The sequence below is a fragment of the Scomber japonicus genome, chromosome 12 (assembly GCF_027409825.1).
Source record: "Scomber japonicus isolate fScoJap1 chromosome 12, fScoJap1.pri, whole genome shotgun sequence".
Classification (NCBI taxonomy): domain Eukaryota; kingdom Metazoa; phylum Chordata; class Actinopteri; order Scombriformes; family Scombridae; genus Scomber; species Scomber japonicus.
In genome coordinates, this window is record NC_070589.1 from 13,482,695 (window position 1) to 13,499,178 (window position 16,484).

Sequence of the window (16,484 nt, forward strand, 5' to 3'; positions counted from 1 at the left end):
CAATAGGTGACGCACATGGGGACAAACAGTTATTTCCGGGTCTGACTAGGGTAATATCTCAAATAGCTTTGTTTATAAAGAAGAGACAGGCACAGTTGATGTGTTTAAGTTTCAACAAAGCTTTTATTTTTCTGTGTACACAGTGTAAAAATACGATGTGCTCATTCATGCTAAGTTGCATACTGTGTAGATACAAATGATTAACACACAAAGTTCACATTTTATAATCAAAAGTGCAAAAGTTATTCAAATTCCTTTTAAATATGCATATTGTAGTATAAACACACACCACTGTAGTATAAACAGTCATAAACTATGTATATTATATTGTACATTTATTGATACTGTATACAATATATGAAATCAGAAATCAATATGAGGAGCTTGTATTTAGCTGTGTATCATAGTTGAATATGAGCATAAATCTCTTTTTTGGTTTTCCTCATGAAGGTGGACTAACCCATTATACTGGCAATACTCTGTTTCTCCCTGGAAAGAAAGAAAGAAAGAAAGAAAGAAAGAAAGAAAAAAGAAAGAAAGAAAGAAAGAGTTTATTGATGTGATGCTGATATCTGAGTGCATCAAACATGACATCACAGCACTTTGTGAAAGGGCAATTCTGATCATACTCTATATTTTATCACAAATGCCACAAAAAAGACCTGAACCAAGAGTGAATTGATCATACTAACAAAGTACTGGTTTGTTAAAGCCTGTGGACTGGTTGCCATGTTGCCACAATTACTCAGTAGCGCAATTAATGTACTGCTGAAAATAGTACCAAACAACTATTTACTCCCATTTAAGTAACCATTGCTTAAAACTACAATGTACAGCCGTTTTAAGAAAAGATTTAACCTTATATATATATATTAAAAAACCATAAGTCAGTAAATAAGTCAGAAAGTATTGAAAAGATGGAGTTAGCAGTCTGCTCTCTGTACACACACTGTAAATTCATTGCATTCACAACGTACAGCTCTACCACTCTACTCACTGTGGGACTTCGGGGTTAATGATGCGGCCCAGTTCTTGAAGATGCTGACCGTAGATGTCTGTTGGTTAAACATAAAACAACAATAGGAAAGTCAATCAAGTTGCTTTTTTCCCCCCAACATTTTTCTAGCATTTCTGCTGAATGACACACAGTCGTATCTTAAATATTAAAGTATGGGGACATTTTGAAATGATCACAGAGAAACATAGAATACAAATGAATGTGTGCAGTATTTGCTGTCTGGGTTTGGACTGGGACTGATGGGTCAATTCAGAAAACACAGACTGTTCCTGCTAAACTCTTGTAATATAATTTTATTTGTGTTGCCCAAAGTGTTGAGAGGTTATATTTAACAAATACAACAGCAGCTTGTTGACCTCACCGTCAGCAGTTGGATTATCCAAGGCAGACAATGTACATACATACAGTATATATTGTATTTTGGGTGAACCAAAGCTTTATCTACAACATTTCCCAGAATAGTAATAATAAACTACAAACAATCCAACTACTACAACTATTCATTCTTACTTGAGCCACCTCCAATCGTCCTTCCAGCACCAAATGAAGATCCAGTTCCACCTGATGTTCCTCTCCCTGTTCCACTTCCTGGCTTACTTTGTCCTGTGTTACTGTTGCCGAATCCGAAACCCCCGAATAAGCTTGTTGAGGGTTTTGCATTTGATGTTGGCTTATTTGAGCCTATCCCACCTGAGCTAAGGTTTGGACTAGACCCAACTGAACCAATGCTTGAGGAGCCTAGTCCAGTTGATCCTGGTTTATTTAACCCTGACCCACCTGAGCTAAGGTTTGGACTTGATCCGGTGGACCCAAAGGTTGCTGTGTTTCTACCACTCGTTGCTGGTTTATTTAAACTAGTTGATCCATAGCTTGATGATCCTATTCCAGTTGATCCTGGTTTACTGACTCCTGACCCAACTGAGCTATGGCTTGGAATTGACCCGGCTGATCCATAACTTGAGGAGCCTAGTCCAGTCGATGCTGGTTTATTGTATGCTGTCCCATATGAACTGCCCGGATTTGATCCAGTTGATCCATAACTTGAAGAGCCTTGCCCAGTTGATGCTGGCTTATTTAGTCCTGACCCGGGTGAGCTATAGCTCGAACCTGTCCCTAACCCTGTCCTACTAGAATGACCCAAAGAGCTGGATGAGGCAGAGCTGGATCCCCCAGTATTGTAGTTCCATGACGGACTGCTTTGGCCTCGCTGAAATAAAACAAGAGCAATGTTAATGTGGGAAAAATGATACAAACATGATGATGTATTTAAAAATGGATTTCATTAACATTACATGATGCAACAAAACTATTTCGAATTGACACAAAACATGATATTTAAATACATATTCTGTTTGAAGTCACAGTGTATGTGAATGTCATAAGCTACAGTCTTGAACTTGCACTGGTTAACAGAGAAAACCCTTTATTCTCTGATTTAAAGAACACCAGAGAGCTTCACATCTAGTTTCTAAATGTGTCCTAAACCAAACAAAATGGCAAACACTTATCATAACAACAGACAGAAATATTTGCCCAACTCTCACCCTTCTGCCCTCTTGTTCTTTACTGCAGACATTTTCCCTCCTCTACCTCCTCCTCTGCACTTAAAGCTGGATTGTTTCCAATAACCTATCAGGCTGCTTTGATCTCATATTATGTAAGATCTTAGCAGTCTCAGAGAAGTGAAATATGGATCTTTGTTTGTATCACAGTATTTCTAAAAGTGTTATAACCCTACATAGCTATGTCTTTTAATACTGCTGAGATGGAGTATATCATTGACAACAATAGAAAGGATTGTGCATAAAAATACCTGTTTGCTGACACAAATGTATACAGACCATTGCATGCAGTGTGATTTGTAGTTAAGTGTAGTTAAGCAGTCACAGCATTTTCTTACCTTAAACATGCAGGACATGTTGAGCTGCTTGATTTGCTCCGTAAGGTGTTCAACCTCTTTAGTCTTATAGTTGACTTTGTGTTGCATGACATCCATTTCTTGAACAAGATGTAGCTTTTCAACCAGGATCTTCTCCTTCTCGTCGTCATATTTCTTCCGAAGCTTCTCAAGATTCTGTGTGTTCGCCTTGATCAGATTTGTGAGGTCATGGCTGCACGTGCGGTAGTCCTGATTCAGTCGACCGTTCTCTGCCTTAAATCTGCTGCAATTGGCCCGGATATCTGTCACCTCTGTCCCCAGACTGTCCAGGTAGCGCTGGAACGTGGTCGACACATCTCTGGACAGACTGGTGCAATTAGAGCGGATCTGCTCCAGGTGTTCCCTCTGGTGCTGGCAGGTGAGCTGGAAGGCAATGTGCATAGGGAAGAGGGAATCTATCTTCTTTAGGAAAGCGTCGGTGACATTGTGGATACCCTTCAAGGACTTGATAAAGTCTGCTTTGCATGTTTCTCTCAAGAGCAGCAACTCGTGTTCATATGCAGATTTGTCCCTCCTCAGACGGATGACCTCCAAGTTAAGGGTGTCCCTGGTTTTGCTGATCTGGTCTATTTCCCCCCTCATCATCCCAATTGTTCGTGTGTAGTTGGACTCCACATACAGAAGCCGTTCCCTGAGCACCTCGCAGTTAAAGTTGTCTGGAACAATTCCTGTTAAAAAAAATAAAAATAAAAAAAAAAATTATAATAATAATAATAATGATAAAAAGGGGGGAAAGTAGGTCAATACAAATAGCATCAACAAAAATGTTGCAGCAGAATAACTCAAATGTTTCATTTATTTATATGATTATTTATGGGTTTACATTGAAGAAATGACATACTCACTTATAGGATTTGTGCACGTCCCTGAGGTTAACCTACACATATTCAAACTGTCTGTGCACTGTGTCTGTTTATATTGGGGAAAGAAAGGACATTTGGATTTTAGAGAAAATAAAACAATACTTTGATGTGAAAACATGATTTACGGTTGACATTACCTTCACCGTACCTTAGTTATTAGTTCTTAATGTTTCAACTGTCTCTGTATTCTGCCATGTGTTCAATAATAGAGCGGTGCTTTGGCCCATAATTATAATGAAAGAATGATCTGTGGTGTTGCTCTATTTTTCTAAAGATTATAGAACACTATCGTAGAACTATATTTTACTATCCTATTTATTGAAAAAGTCAACACAAAATCGGTGTTTAATACCAGCATGACACCTTATTTCAACAGCACCAGCACCAGAGTTGCTCGTGCTGTTAAGATAACTTTTCTTTAAGTTATGGTAACCAGTTTTGCTGGTGCTGTTAAGATAAGTTTAAGGCTGTACTTTACTAAAATATACTGAGAAATACAGACACCACAGACAAAAATAGCTATGACTTAACTCAGTCACACTAAAGAAAAGAGAAATATGTTATAACATAATCAAAAAGGATTAGCTTCAGTTTCTTACGTTCTTAAACACGAGATCGCTAATGATGATATATGACATGTTGGAAATCTCCCTCATTTTTTTCAGGTCCCACTCGACTTTGGTCTTCGCAGTTGTAGTGACATTGAGTAAGTTAGTCAGGTTCTTCCTCTGATGTCTGAGGGCAACATTCTCTATGGACAGCCGGCTGAAGCTCTCCTCCAGGTCCTGTATACGCGATGAGGAAGCTGAGTCCTGGCTCTTACCATAGACCAGAAAGAGCACAAGGCTGACTATGATGAGAGACTGAATGAGCGAAGAGAAGAAGAAGACAATGCGCATGTAGTAGCCGCAGCTCTTGCCCTTTGAGCGGTACTGCATCTTTTGGGCCGCTGAGCCGCACTTAGAGACCTGGGAGTAGGCACTGCTGTACATGGGTGCTGATGGCGGAGACTCAGAGAGAAGTCCTTGGCTTGAGGATTACGATGAGCTGACAAGACAAGTTCAAACAATATTCATCTCCGACTCAGAGAACACACACTGAAGTATTTCAGACCAGCCAGCAGATTTCACACTCCATTTCTTATCCAGCTAGTGCTCCTTCCTCTCTAAACAAAGCCCGAAAAACTACAGATGTGGGCCAGACGTTTCCTCTCTGTAGGGTTGATAACATGAGAATTGATCAGAGTTTTGTGTGATGTGTAAACATGGGTAGGAATTTATAAACTCCTCTGGCCACACACTTCCCATGATGGGAAGTCATCCTGGCCTCAGTCCCCTCCCTCGATCTGTCTCTGCTTGCTCTATTGGCTGGAACCTCTATTGCAGGTTATCAACAGCATGCATTGCACAATTTTATTTGAGTCTGAGTAACACATAAAGTAATTGCAGTGTTGCTTTTGGAGGTGGTGTGCACTTTTATTACAGATCTTTAGAGGGTTAATCTAAAGACAGGATTCATACATGAGAAGTTAGTGTTGAGCAAATTGATATGAAGCTCTGAAGTGGGGGTGCAAAGGAGATTACACTCATGTTTGTTTTTCGATAAGGTGATATTTACATTGGCAACACCTTCTGTTTATTATTTCTGTGACTTGCAGGCCATAAAAAACTCACCGGACCCAATGTGTGCAGCATCTCCATCTCTATGTGCCAAAAACATTTTTATGGGATCGTGAACAGTGTTTTCCGGTGCACAGTAGGCTTGGAGGACAATGGCTAATGTTATTCTTCTGACGTTCTCATTCAGAGGCTCTTTGATGCCCTGAGTCTCAGTCCAACATGATGACGTGGGTAAGCTGCCCTCTGTCTCACAGGACACACACAGACACACACACACACACACACACACACACACACACACACACACACCTACATTGACACTCAAGTTTAAATGAAATGTAAGATCCTGACAGTAACAGCAGCAACTTTTTCCTGCCAGGCATTGTTGACGCACCAGGCCTCATCTTGACAGGAAGCAGTAAATCATAGAGGAACTGTTGATGGCCAACATGCGGCAACTTTGAGGACAAGATCCTAGATAAAGGCCGCCAACAAACGCAGGATATCAGACACAAATATGAGACATAAACACTCACCATGTTGATTTAATTGAATTTGAAGTGGGTTGTTTTTATCTTCATGTCTAAACATCGGGTATGGGAGGGGTTTTCGTTTTTAGATATCAGCACATTTTGGATCTATTCATGGACTGATTCCAACCTGACTGACAGTGTGCTTGAAAAGATAAAGACAAAGAACTCCTCAGCTTTACTATAATTATATTTTGTGAAAGGGATCTTTGGAGTTTACTGGAATACTTAGACTGTAACCCTTCAGTGAACTGTTTTGCAAGAGGTTGTGGAAAATAAGAAAGCTGAAAAAATGTAAATGTATAAAGACCAGTGTTGGGGGAGTACTTCAAGTACTTTTTTGATGCAACAAATAATCTAACTCGTTAGGTACGCAAGAACATAACAGTGACACGTAAGTTGTGCCTGGGTAACAAGAGCCTGTTGCCTCATTGCAATGATATAGAGATGAGTTTGAAAAGCCTATGACCTATGTAGTTTTATAACTTGTATATGAGCAATATGTTAGAGAAGCCACTTTAAAACAATAAAGAGCTGTGTCTGTTATTCCTGCTATTAGTGTAAAGATTTACAGATTATGGGCCAGACTTGGCTGTGTGATGATGGTACAGTCATTATATTTCTGTATTTATCTAACTGTGTATAAATGTGTCTACTACTCTCCCATTTAATTGTCCCATTTATTTACTCATTTTAAAATGTATTTCTGTATTTGTTTATTAATTAATGCATTTCTGCTTTGTTATGTGTTTTTTTTTTTTTTTGGAACACAGATGACTGAGAACAAGAGTGTCTTTCTGGTTTTATTTACCTGCAGAAGGACGCCTCGCATTGACAATATGAAATGTTCTTGATTGAGTGTGCACTGAATGCTCTCTGCTCTTATACACCCATTACATTGCTTGTACTGTACACCTGTATACAGACACGGGAGATGCACAGAATCAACTGAGTAAAGACCATAAACCATGTCCCTATGTCCTAAATAGAATTTCAAAACCCTAAACAGGTAGTAAAAGGATGTGCTTGTATTAACCTAATGCACTCCACCCTTTTGAGCATCTGTGCTCACATATAATATAATATCATTTCAATATAAGCTGGCCTACATCCTTTTAGCAGGTAGATGATTTATGGTGTTTCTCAATTCAAACTTTTGACTTATAGTCCATCCGAATGAATGTTTCCTGTTACTCAATACCAGACACCAACATAATTGATGCACTCTGATGCTGATCAACCGATAGGTGGAGATTTGACCCCATGTCACACATGACAGCAATTGGTGCATTCATAGAACTAGAGATGTGTTCACAATAAGAAAAATATTGAAAATCACCAGCCAAATCCTTCAAGCTAACCAGCTGCTAATTGTTATTTTACATTTACTGGACAGACATGAGAGTGGTATTGGTTTTCTCATATTACTCTCTGCAAGACAACAAATGAGCATATTTCATAAAATGTCAAACTATTCCTTTAAAAAGTAAGTCATAGTAATATTGCTAGGTGGTGAAAAATAAAATAAACTAAAATAACAAATGCAGGCTTATTCTAGTATGGAGACTTTACAGGTGTATATACTGTATATAGGTGCAGGGAAAAAAATACCTAATTCCAAGAACACATTATGCTAATGAGTATTAATTGTTGATAGTAATTAATGACAAATTCCAAATGAGTGATATTTTTATGTATATTCCAAAATGGTCCAAAATGATTGACAGGTACAAGAATAAGATGTAATTTCAAAAAAGGAATTCTTAGGCAATAGCCCAGTATACAGTATAGGCCATTTGTGAATAAGATTGTGTATGTAAAGCTCCAATGACCTCTTTTGTGTCTTTTGCTGGCGTTCGTTCTTAGGTCACTTAACTGAAAAGTAAATATTAAAGTGTGTTTTTTTGTGCAGTTGTGTACATTATAATCTATGAGTGTAACTGAGTCAGATAATTGTTTGAAATTAGATCCCCATGGCCATGTTAGGCCATCTGTGAATAAGTTTGTGTATGTAAATTATCATCGTTAATGTTGTTACTGTCTGATAATTCTGCTGGGGCAATCAAAAAATAACCTGTAACCTGAGGTGGCTCCAATGTCTTCTTCAGTCTCTTTCGATGGCCATCGTTCTCACGACGCTCAGCTGAAAAATAAATATTTCAAATGCGTTTATTATGCTGTTGAGTAAATTACAATCCATGAGTGTATTTGAAATTAGATCCACATAACCAAGGACATGTTAGGCCATGTGTGAATGAGGTGGTGTATGTAAATGAGATAGATAGGTAGGTATTTTATTAGCATGGTAATGCTAAAAGGTAGGTAAGAAAGTGAAGCAGCAGTATGTTTATTCTTATTTGTACATTAATTGAAATATATCCACATATAGGCATGAGTTCCTGTAGCCTCAGGTGACTCCAATGACCTCTGCTGTCTCGTTCTGTGGCAATTGTCCTCACACAGTTTTTTTAAATGAGATAATGCATGATGACATACCACTGTTTAACAAAGTCAATATATATATTGATAAATGGGACTTCTGAATAATGTTTATATAGAGTTAGGGTTAGGGTTAGGGTTATGACACACAGACTAAATTGTAATGTAGTGGACACAATGCATAAAAAGGTTAGGCTATACATGATAATCACATTGTGAAGTACGATCTAGTTGCTAATATAATGTTGTGGTGAGTCTCACAAATACATCAAGATTCACTCTCAGCATTCCAGGATAAAAACAAGTGCATAAATAAGATCAATAAAATCCAAGTAAAAGTAAAATAAATAGAACACAGAAAAACAGTACTAACGCACCTGCTGAGGGAGAGCAGGAGCAGCTGAATAAAGTGCATAATGCATGTTAAAGTGCACAATGCGATAAACAATAATAATTAAAATCATACATAAAACTATTAAAAAGTCGTACAGCTTGGGGGTACATGCTGTTCTTATATCTTGTTGTTCTTGCTTTTATGCTTCTCAGTCTTTTATGAGAGGGGAGAAAGTTCAGTAGGCAGTTAGCTGGGTCGGAGGGGTCCCTTAAAATCTTTAGGCCTGTTTTCTGCAACCTGGCCTTGTAGATTTCTGAAAGCAATGGAACCTTACACCCAGTGATTTTTGATGCGGTACACACCATCTTATTCAGCTGCTTCTCCTCCTCTACAGACACGTTTCCAAACCAGACAGTTACAGCATAGGTGAGGATACTCTCCACAGCTGCCCAGTAAAACTGCTAGACACCCCACTCTTTTTCAACTGTTTTAAAAAGAATAATCTCTGGTGAGCTTTCTTTAAAATCATTCTATGTAGTTGATAGTCAAGGGTTGGTGGTCCTCATGTTTAGTACGAAAGTCCACAACCATTTCCTTGGTTTTACCAACATTGAGTTCCAGATTGTTTGCACTGCACCAGTCTAGCAGAGATGAGATATGGTTTCTGTACTCTGATTCCTCACTTTTGGTAAGAGATGTTCCGATACCACTTTTCCCCTCCCAATACCGATTCCGATACTTGTGCTGTGGGTATCGGCCGATATCGAGTACCAATACCGATACCAGTGTGTTAAAAAAAAAATATATATAGTATGCCTGCATGATTGTGATATGATAATCATTGTGGTAAAGCCTGGCTCAGGTTAAAGCCTTTGTAAAACATGAATGAATACAGCAAATGGAAGTCATTTATTTTTAAATAGAACAGTATAAAACAGTAGTGCAGCTGATATGATGCGCTAACGTAAGCTCCTTGTTACAGGTGTCAGGTGATCAATTCTTCTTCGCCCCTCTAAAACAGCAGCTGCCGATGGCAGCATAGCGCAACTGTTTTAAGAGCAGCGAAGAAGAAGTGTGTCAGAGCTAACGGAGCTAACCAGTAAATAGAATCCTATTTCTAATAAATGACGTGGTATTGGATCGGTGCCTGGACTCCAGTACTCTCCGATACCGATGCCAGAATTTTTGGCAGTATCGGAGGCATTTCTGATACTGGTATCGGAATTGGAACAACTCTACACTTAACCACCTGCACTCTCTCTGTTTTAACTGGTGTTACACCAAAATCTGTGACCGTTGGCTCGCTGCTGAAGAAGTTGTCTAAAAACCTAAACTTCAGCTTAACCTCAGTGGAGATTTTGTAGATATAGTTATTGTTTACTTTGCAGCTTGGCTGTTTAGTGGTAACCAACATGATTGCAAACTCTTCTAAGAAATGAAGATCAACAATAATTTTACTTCCAGCATTATCCAACAACCAGAAAAATGTTTTCAGGTTTCATCCTCCCACATGTATCTTCTGCACAACAGTATTTTGGTGTAAAACTTCTAGTAAGGCGCTACTACCGCCAGAAGTGTGTGTGTGTGTGTGTGTGTATGTGTGTGAGACAGAGAGAAAGAGAGAGAGAGGATGTGTGTGTGTGTTTTTGTTAGGCGAGTTATTATTTAACTGTGGAACAAAAAAGATCTTAACCCTGAGACAAAGAGGAACATAATGCGTGAATTCATGTCATGGAAGGATAATAACATGGTTGGAAGGTTGTATGGGTAGTCAACAAGCTGCAGCATTAGCATTAGCTACTGTTTTGTGGTTTCTTACCTGACTTCTCTGGAGTTTCGCCACTTTGCATTAATGTCATGTGGCATTTGGCTAGCCTGGCTAACACCAGACCGCATTTCAATCTCATGTGAGATTGAGGTAGGGTCTGGTGAGGAGCCGTTAATTTCCTCGTATTTAAGATGGGATCAACGAATGTCGATCAAATGCTTCCGTACGCCACTGGACAAACTTACAGCCAACAATGACATATTCAGAGTGTTGGACTTGAGCTGTCTTTACTAACTAATCTTACACTATGTGTGAGCTGAGTCCGCGTATTCGTTTAATAAAGCAATAGGAGAAGAGATTCGGCCTCAATATGCCATTTATTTAGCAGTACATGAATAAAGCATACAGAGCTCTGGGTTGAGATCTTCCTATCCCTGACGAACAACAGTGTGTCAGTTCACGAAGTCTGACTGACTATGCTTTCCCTGACCCAGTCTTATATACAATACAGAATGTTTATGCAATGGGTGATGTGTCTTCTTCTGATTGGCTATTGATCTGACTCCATCCTCCGCCTGTTCACATTCCAGGATATCTGACTTCATGTGACCTCATGTGACTTCATGTGACCCCCTTAATCAACATCTGGTGTAGTGAGATAGTTCCTATCTTGAGATAGTTCCTGTAGGGAGCAGCATGAACACATCCATTTTATGAAGGTAAAATCATGTAGCGCAAGTTTTTGTTTTATTTTCAAAGTGAACTTGCCTTCCAATTTATTTAGCACATAATCTACTGCTGCTTCAACTGCTGTTGCTGCACCTCCGTGGCCGCCATGCTGGATGTACACAGAGTCCCTCTACGGTTGTCATCGCCTTGAGCCCGCCTCTCCATTCTGTGATTGGTTCCCTATCTCAGGCGAAAATGTTGTTTTGGTGGCCATGTGAACTTTCTGAGCGAAGTAGAATCTCGCCTGAATGAGAGCATGGGCAGTGTTGGGAAAGTTCACTGTCTACATGAACTAGTTCAATGTTCAGTTGACAAATTTTAAAATGAACTAGTTCAGTTCATGTTCATAATCCCAAATTTTGAACTAAGTTCACAGTTCCAAAACTGAACTAGTTCATAATTATTATTTTTTCAATAATAATATAATAATATAATTCAGTAATATAAAACTTGCAGCTTGAAGTCCCCCCTCAAATGGACCATTAGTATCTGATAATGATTCAATATCTATAGTTACAAGTCAGTAAATTACAACAGTAAGTTAATGGATCGATTCATTTTAATAAAGTCCATAGAGTCTCTAGTGTGAAGAACAAAGACATGCCACTTTAAATCCAGTTAATTTGAACAGTAAAATTATGCAACATGTAAGTGTATTATTTCCTACACTCTGACCTGCTTATGTAGGAGTGTGGCCAAATGTTTAGTGGTGTGCATGCCTGAAATGCATACTGTATATCCTGTATAAAGAGGATGTAAGTGTATCTTCTCTAAAGGGCAATACCAACTGCACTCTTCTGTACTTCAAGATGGAGGCTTATTGTATAAATAATAAAGTAAGCACCAGTGTAGATGTTACTAATCATAGTTTACACATCCATACATGTACATAAATATATACATACATATCTGTTACATCGATTACAATTTCAAATGGATTACTTCAATAATCTTCTCAAATCATGATCTGTTTATTTCAATGTTTAAATTTTGTATAGTTGGTCAATTACCTTTACCCAATTTAAAGAAAGCTAATTTTTTTCTCCAACAACTTTTGTTCTTATTGATTTTGTAGATTACCTTTTCCATACTATGTCTTTTACTGTTTCTACCCACTTGCTTACCTTAGGAGGTTCAGATTTTTTATAGCCTCTTGCTATTTCCTTGACTGCTGTAATTCTCAGTATCCAAAAAAGATATAATTCTTCCTTTTGTTGGATTTTAGGAGGTGTTCCCAACAATATATTGTATTTTTCTAGATACCCAGCTTTACAGAACATCTGGTCTATAATGTGTAAAATATCTCACCAGTAAATTTGTATTCTTTTATTGACGTGTAAAGAAGATATGTGTATGGTCAGCATTATTTTCCCTCTGGTAACAGGTTGTGTATACTTGGATATGGTTGATGGTGTTTTACGGTAACTTATATAAGAGGCTTGATAATTGTAGAAGCTGCTTATGAACAATTTTTCCAGTAAAATCTGTTTATCTAAACCAAATGTTTCCCAGAAACTCAAAAGCTACATATCTGGATGAAACAGCATTTGGCAGCACTGTAAGGGTGAACAAGCCAAAGCTATACCACTCCCACACACCACCCAGCTACAGCATCTGCTGCTGAGGTTATACCATCTTCACAGAACGTAGTTTTTGCAAAGGGTCTCACCGATTGCACCCTTACTCGCACAGATAGTGAAGGAACAGTGCTCTATTGTGTTGGCAATGTTTAGGAAACTGAACAGTGTCTACATGGTTGTTTCCTGTCAGCTGTTAAAAATGGATTTCTTGCCCTGGTTATTTTTTGTTATTGTTTTTTTTTTTTTGCTCTGAGGTTGAGAATTAAATTGAGGTTCTTGACATTACTATTATATAATGGCTTGTGTTGTCATGAAGCTGTAGAGGATGCCAGTTTGTAGATAGAATTTCTGTCCAACATGTGAGTCATTTGTGTGTATTAGTTGAAGTTTTTCTATGGCCCTCATTGTCCTTTAGCTGACCACTTTAAGTCCTGAAATTTGACTCATCCGTACTCAGGTGGTTTAAAAAAAAAAAAAAAAAAAAAGCCAAAAAAAGGAAGCTACTGTTGTATACTCATATTTCCTTTAAAATCCTGACTTCCACTGACATATGCTAGTGTAGACTAAACATACACAATAACGTCTTCTTTAACAGAGCAATGTAAGATATGGAATTTAATTTTTGATTTCTCATCAACAACATTAAATCTCAGTGTCATAATGTGGGTAAATATTTCCTTATGAATTCTGCGTAATTGAAGATATTGTATAGTTTTCAGACAGGAGAAATATACTGAAAAATCTCATGAGGGGTTCAGATTTTTGCATTGTATTGTCAATATAAACCATCACCTCTGAGGGTACAATCACAGTTTGTTACTGGTGAAATGTACAGAAAGATGTTGCCTTCTTTTCATGTCTTTTCACATTTATTCATTGCCATTTATTTACTCATTTATAATTGTGACATATACATAAACTGTGTATATATGCCCAAAAGACAGGCCATTATTTGGTTATGGCGTATGTGTTGTTTTGTTTTTGTTTTGTGGTGATTACATTCATCGATGTAATCAGTATTTTAAGTTGTAACATAGCCTGAAGGTATTTTAAAGAGTGTTGGGATTGACCACACAGTGACAACACAAGCAGTGTGCTGCTGTGGCTCCTCAGCCAAGGGTTAGAGGACAGTCTCAATATAATATTCGAGACACATGCACACTACCAGTTGTCATGGGATATACTGCCACTTAGTGGGGAATTGATACAATTGCAGCTGAAGACTGTTATAAATGTAAAAAATGAATGTACAGTATGTGAATGAGCCACAATATTTCAGAAGTAAATGGTGCTTCAGAAAGGCAATGGAAAGCTTGTAGTACATGGGAGACAAAATAAACAACTGTAAAGGATATGTCATGTTGACAAAAGTTGGATTTAACTCATTTATGGCTTTTACCTCAAAGATTAGATTATTTGTATTCAACGTTTGATGGGCCAAGAATTGTTAAACTAACAACAATCTTCCAAGTATAAAAAATGTAAACTAACCCAGAACAGAAACATGCAAGTATATTACATTACAGCTATACTACACATGACCTTATAGCAACATAAAACCATAAATAGGCTGTAACTACTGTGGTCCGAAAATGTTATGAAATTGGAAAAGAATCACATTGCTGTTTCCCCTCACTCCACCCACCTGCTGTATCGATTTACCTGCATTTACAAAACAGCTACAACAAGCCATCCTCCTCAAGATCATGCCTGAGTAACATGCAGAATCACACCATGAGGTTTCCCTCCCGAGAGGTTTGGCTAATTGGTAACTTGCTCTGAAGGATCTGGTTACTCATATATCAGCCATGTGCTATATCAAGTGGCGGACTTGAAGAAAGAGCTCTCTTTTAGCTCTCTCGTTTCTGTGAGAGTACACAGAGTGGACAGACCTGCAGCACAGGGGAAGTGGTAAATACTTAAGTCCAATAACATACTACAAGGAAACAAATAAACAATATGGTGCTAAATAACTGCATGAGTGTGTGTCAAGAAAACAGAGAGAGGAAATGCTTTCTTTCGTCACACTTCAGCTCCTGATTGGGTAACATCCCATCTGTTGAATTTGAATGTGACACACCAAGATACTGTACAATTTCACTGGGGTTAAAAAATTCAGACACTCATTTATCATGACAAAGCATGATGATATCAAAGCCAGAATTGTTAAAATGAATTTTCTCAGTCGGCACTGTGATGTGCAATCCTCTCAGATCATTTATTCAGGCTAAAATTTAATTTAAAAATGAAAGATTGGCTGTGACCAGTGGCTCCTGTGGTGATGTGATAAGAGTGAGTGCGGCATTCACATCAAAGACATTCTCCCTCATACTGTATTTATCTGTATTTTTTAAATCAATTTATCCTGTTGAGCCAAGAGGCTGCAGGGGTATTAATGGGTAAAATACAGAATATTTCTGTCGTAATGATGTGATGTACATGTTCCCATCAGGCACCTCTAATCAGAGGTAGCTGAAAAGAAGAAATGATGAATACCCAAGAGTTAATCCCCCCTCTTCTGTGTCTTCAGGCCAGCAGATGTTTTCCCGTTGACCTGCACAAAAGGCCTCTGTTTTTGTTTCCAGGCTTGTCCATTTCTCAAAGGTCATAGGTCACTCTGGTCTCAGGGAGAAGCTGTCATTGCAAGTCTAAACATTTGACGGCCATCAGAGCGTGATGAAAATGCCGTCCTCCTGCTAGAAGGCTGCACAGACGCTTCATGATTTAAGTAAAGACCTACTTTCCATATGCTGATGTGGTTGAGAGAACACGGCTAACACCCTGAGATTGAATTACAGCGGTTGCTGGGGATGCCTCAGGGAGACGGGCTGTCCTAACTTTAGACATTTGGACACATGGTGGGGGTTGATCGTATTTGTTAAGGGATGGTCCTCTGTACAGAACTTAAAGGTTAACTTAAATAGCTGAAATGTTAACTGAATTGAACTGAATGGGTGGGGGTATTGTGTTTGCCCAGAAATGCCAGCTGACATGGTTAAATGGCCAACCCTGTGATCTTTAACAAAAGTCTGATCACTTAAACCTAAAGAAAATGAATTATTTTAAACTTCACGTATAGGGGCATTGATTGATTGATTGATTCTGAAGAGGAGTGCAGGGTATAAAAAGACAGATAACACACAATTAAGCAAAACTCTAATATGTAATACTATTTATGTTTTAGGATGCTGTAGAAATCTTCTTCCATGGAATAAAACAGATTTATTTATTTATATATCCAGAGTTATCTAGATTACTGCTGAAAATCCCTTATAATACAAAAAGCATGATTCAAACATTTGAGTGCAGATAAACATGTAAAATGTATATGATGTATGAGGGTAGAAATAGGAAATGTGTGTGTGTTGCAGTACAGGTTAGTAGTAACACACTTTAACACAGTAAAATTATCTGTGCAACACAGTGCTCATTACTCCTGATTGGTTAAAAAAAAAGACTGTTTACACCCTCACCATATCCCATCAAAGTTATGACAGACCTTTGACAGAACAGTAGGTCTCATGCTATGACCCCAATCAAACACACTCAACCTCAAGGGAATGTTTCAAATTATAGCTATGACTTGTAAATTATATTCCCTCTATCTACAACAAACTTTCAGACCTTTCACCCCAATAAAGCAAGCCATGGACAGCCAGCAGAAC

General features: G+C 38.2%; 1 protein-coding gene across 1 annotated transcript; it reads right to left on the reverse strand.

Annotated features, from left to right (window-relative positions):
* Nucleotides 1-298: 298 nt before the first annotated feature.
* plvapa (plasmalemma vesicle associated protein a) lies at nucleotides 299-4,839 on the reverse strand. The gene is made up of 6 exons (XM_053330686.1): nucleotides 4,420-4,839; nucleotides 3,803-3,866; nucleotides 2,757-3,625; nucleotides 1,529-2,225; nucleotides 998-1,055; nucleotides 299-489 (listed from the first exon to the last, which is right to left on the reverse strand). Exons 1-6 carry the CDS (start codon nucleotides 4,810-4,812, stop codon nucleotides 456-458), a joined length of 2,115 nt encoding a protein of 704 aa, XP_053186661.1. The 5' UTR covers nucleotides 4,813-4,839; the 3' UTR covers nucleotides 299-455.
* Between the last annotated feature and the right edge of the window lie 11,645 nt (nucleotides 4,840-16,484).

Bases quoted from the DNA above. Each gene is read 5' to 3' on its own strand.
- plvapa (XM_053330686.1), bottom strand. From the start codon at position 4,812: ATGTACAGCAGTGCCTACTCCCAGGTCTCTAAGTGCGGCTCAGCGGCC. The intron at 1,056-1,528 runs GTAAGAATGAAT...TTTAACCAACAG, and splicing joins GACGATTGGAGGTGGCTCAA to ACATCTACGGTCAGCATCTT. The intron at 490-997 runs GTGAGTAGAGTG...CTTTCTTTCCAG, and splicing joins ATTAACCCCGAAGTCCCACA to GGAGAAACAGAGTATTGCCA.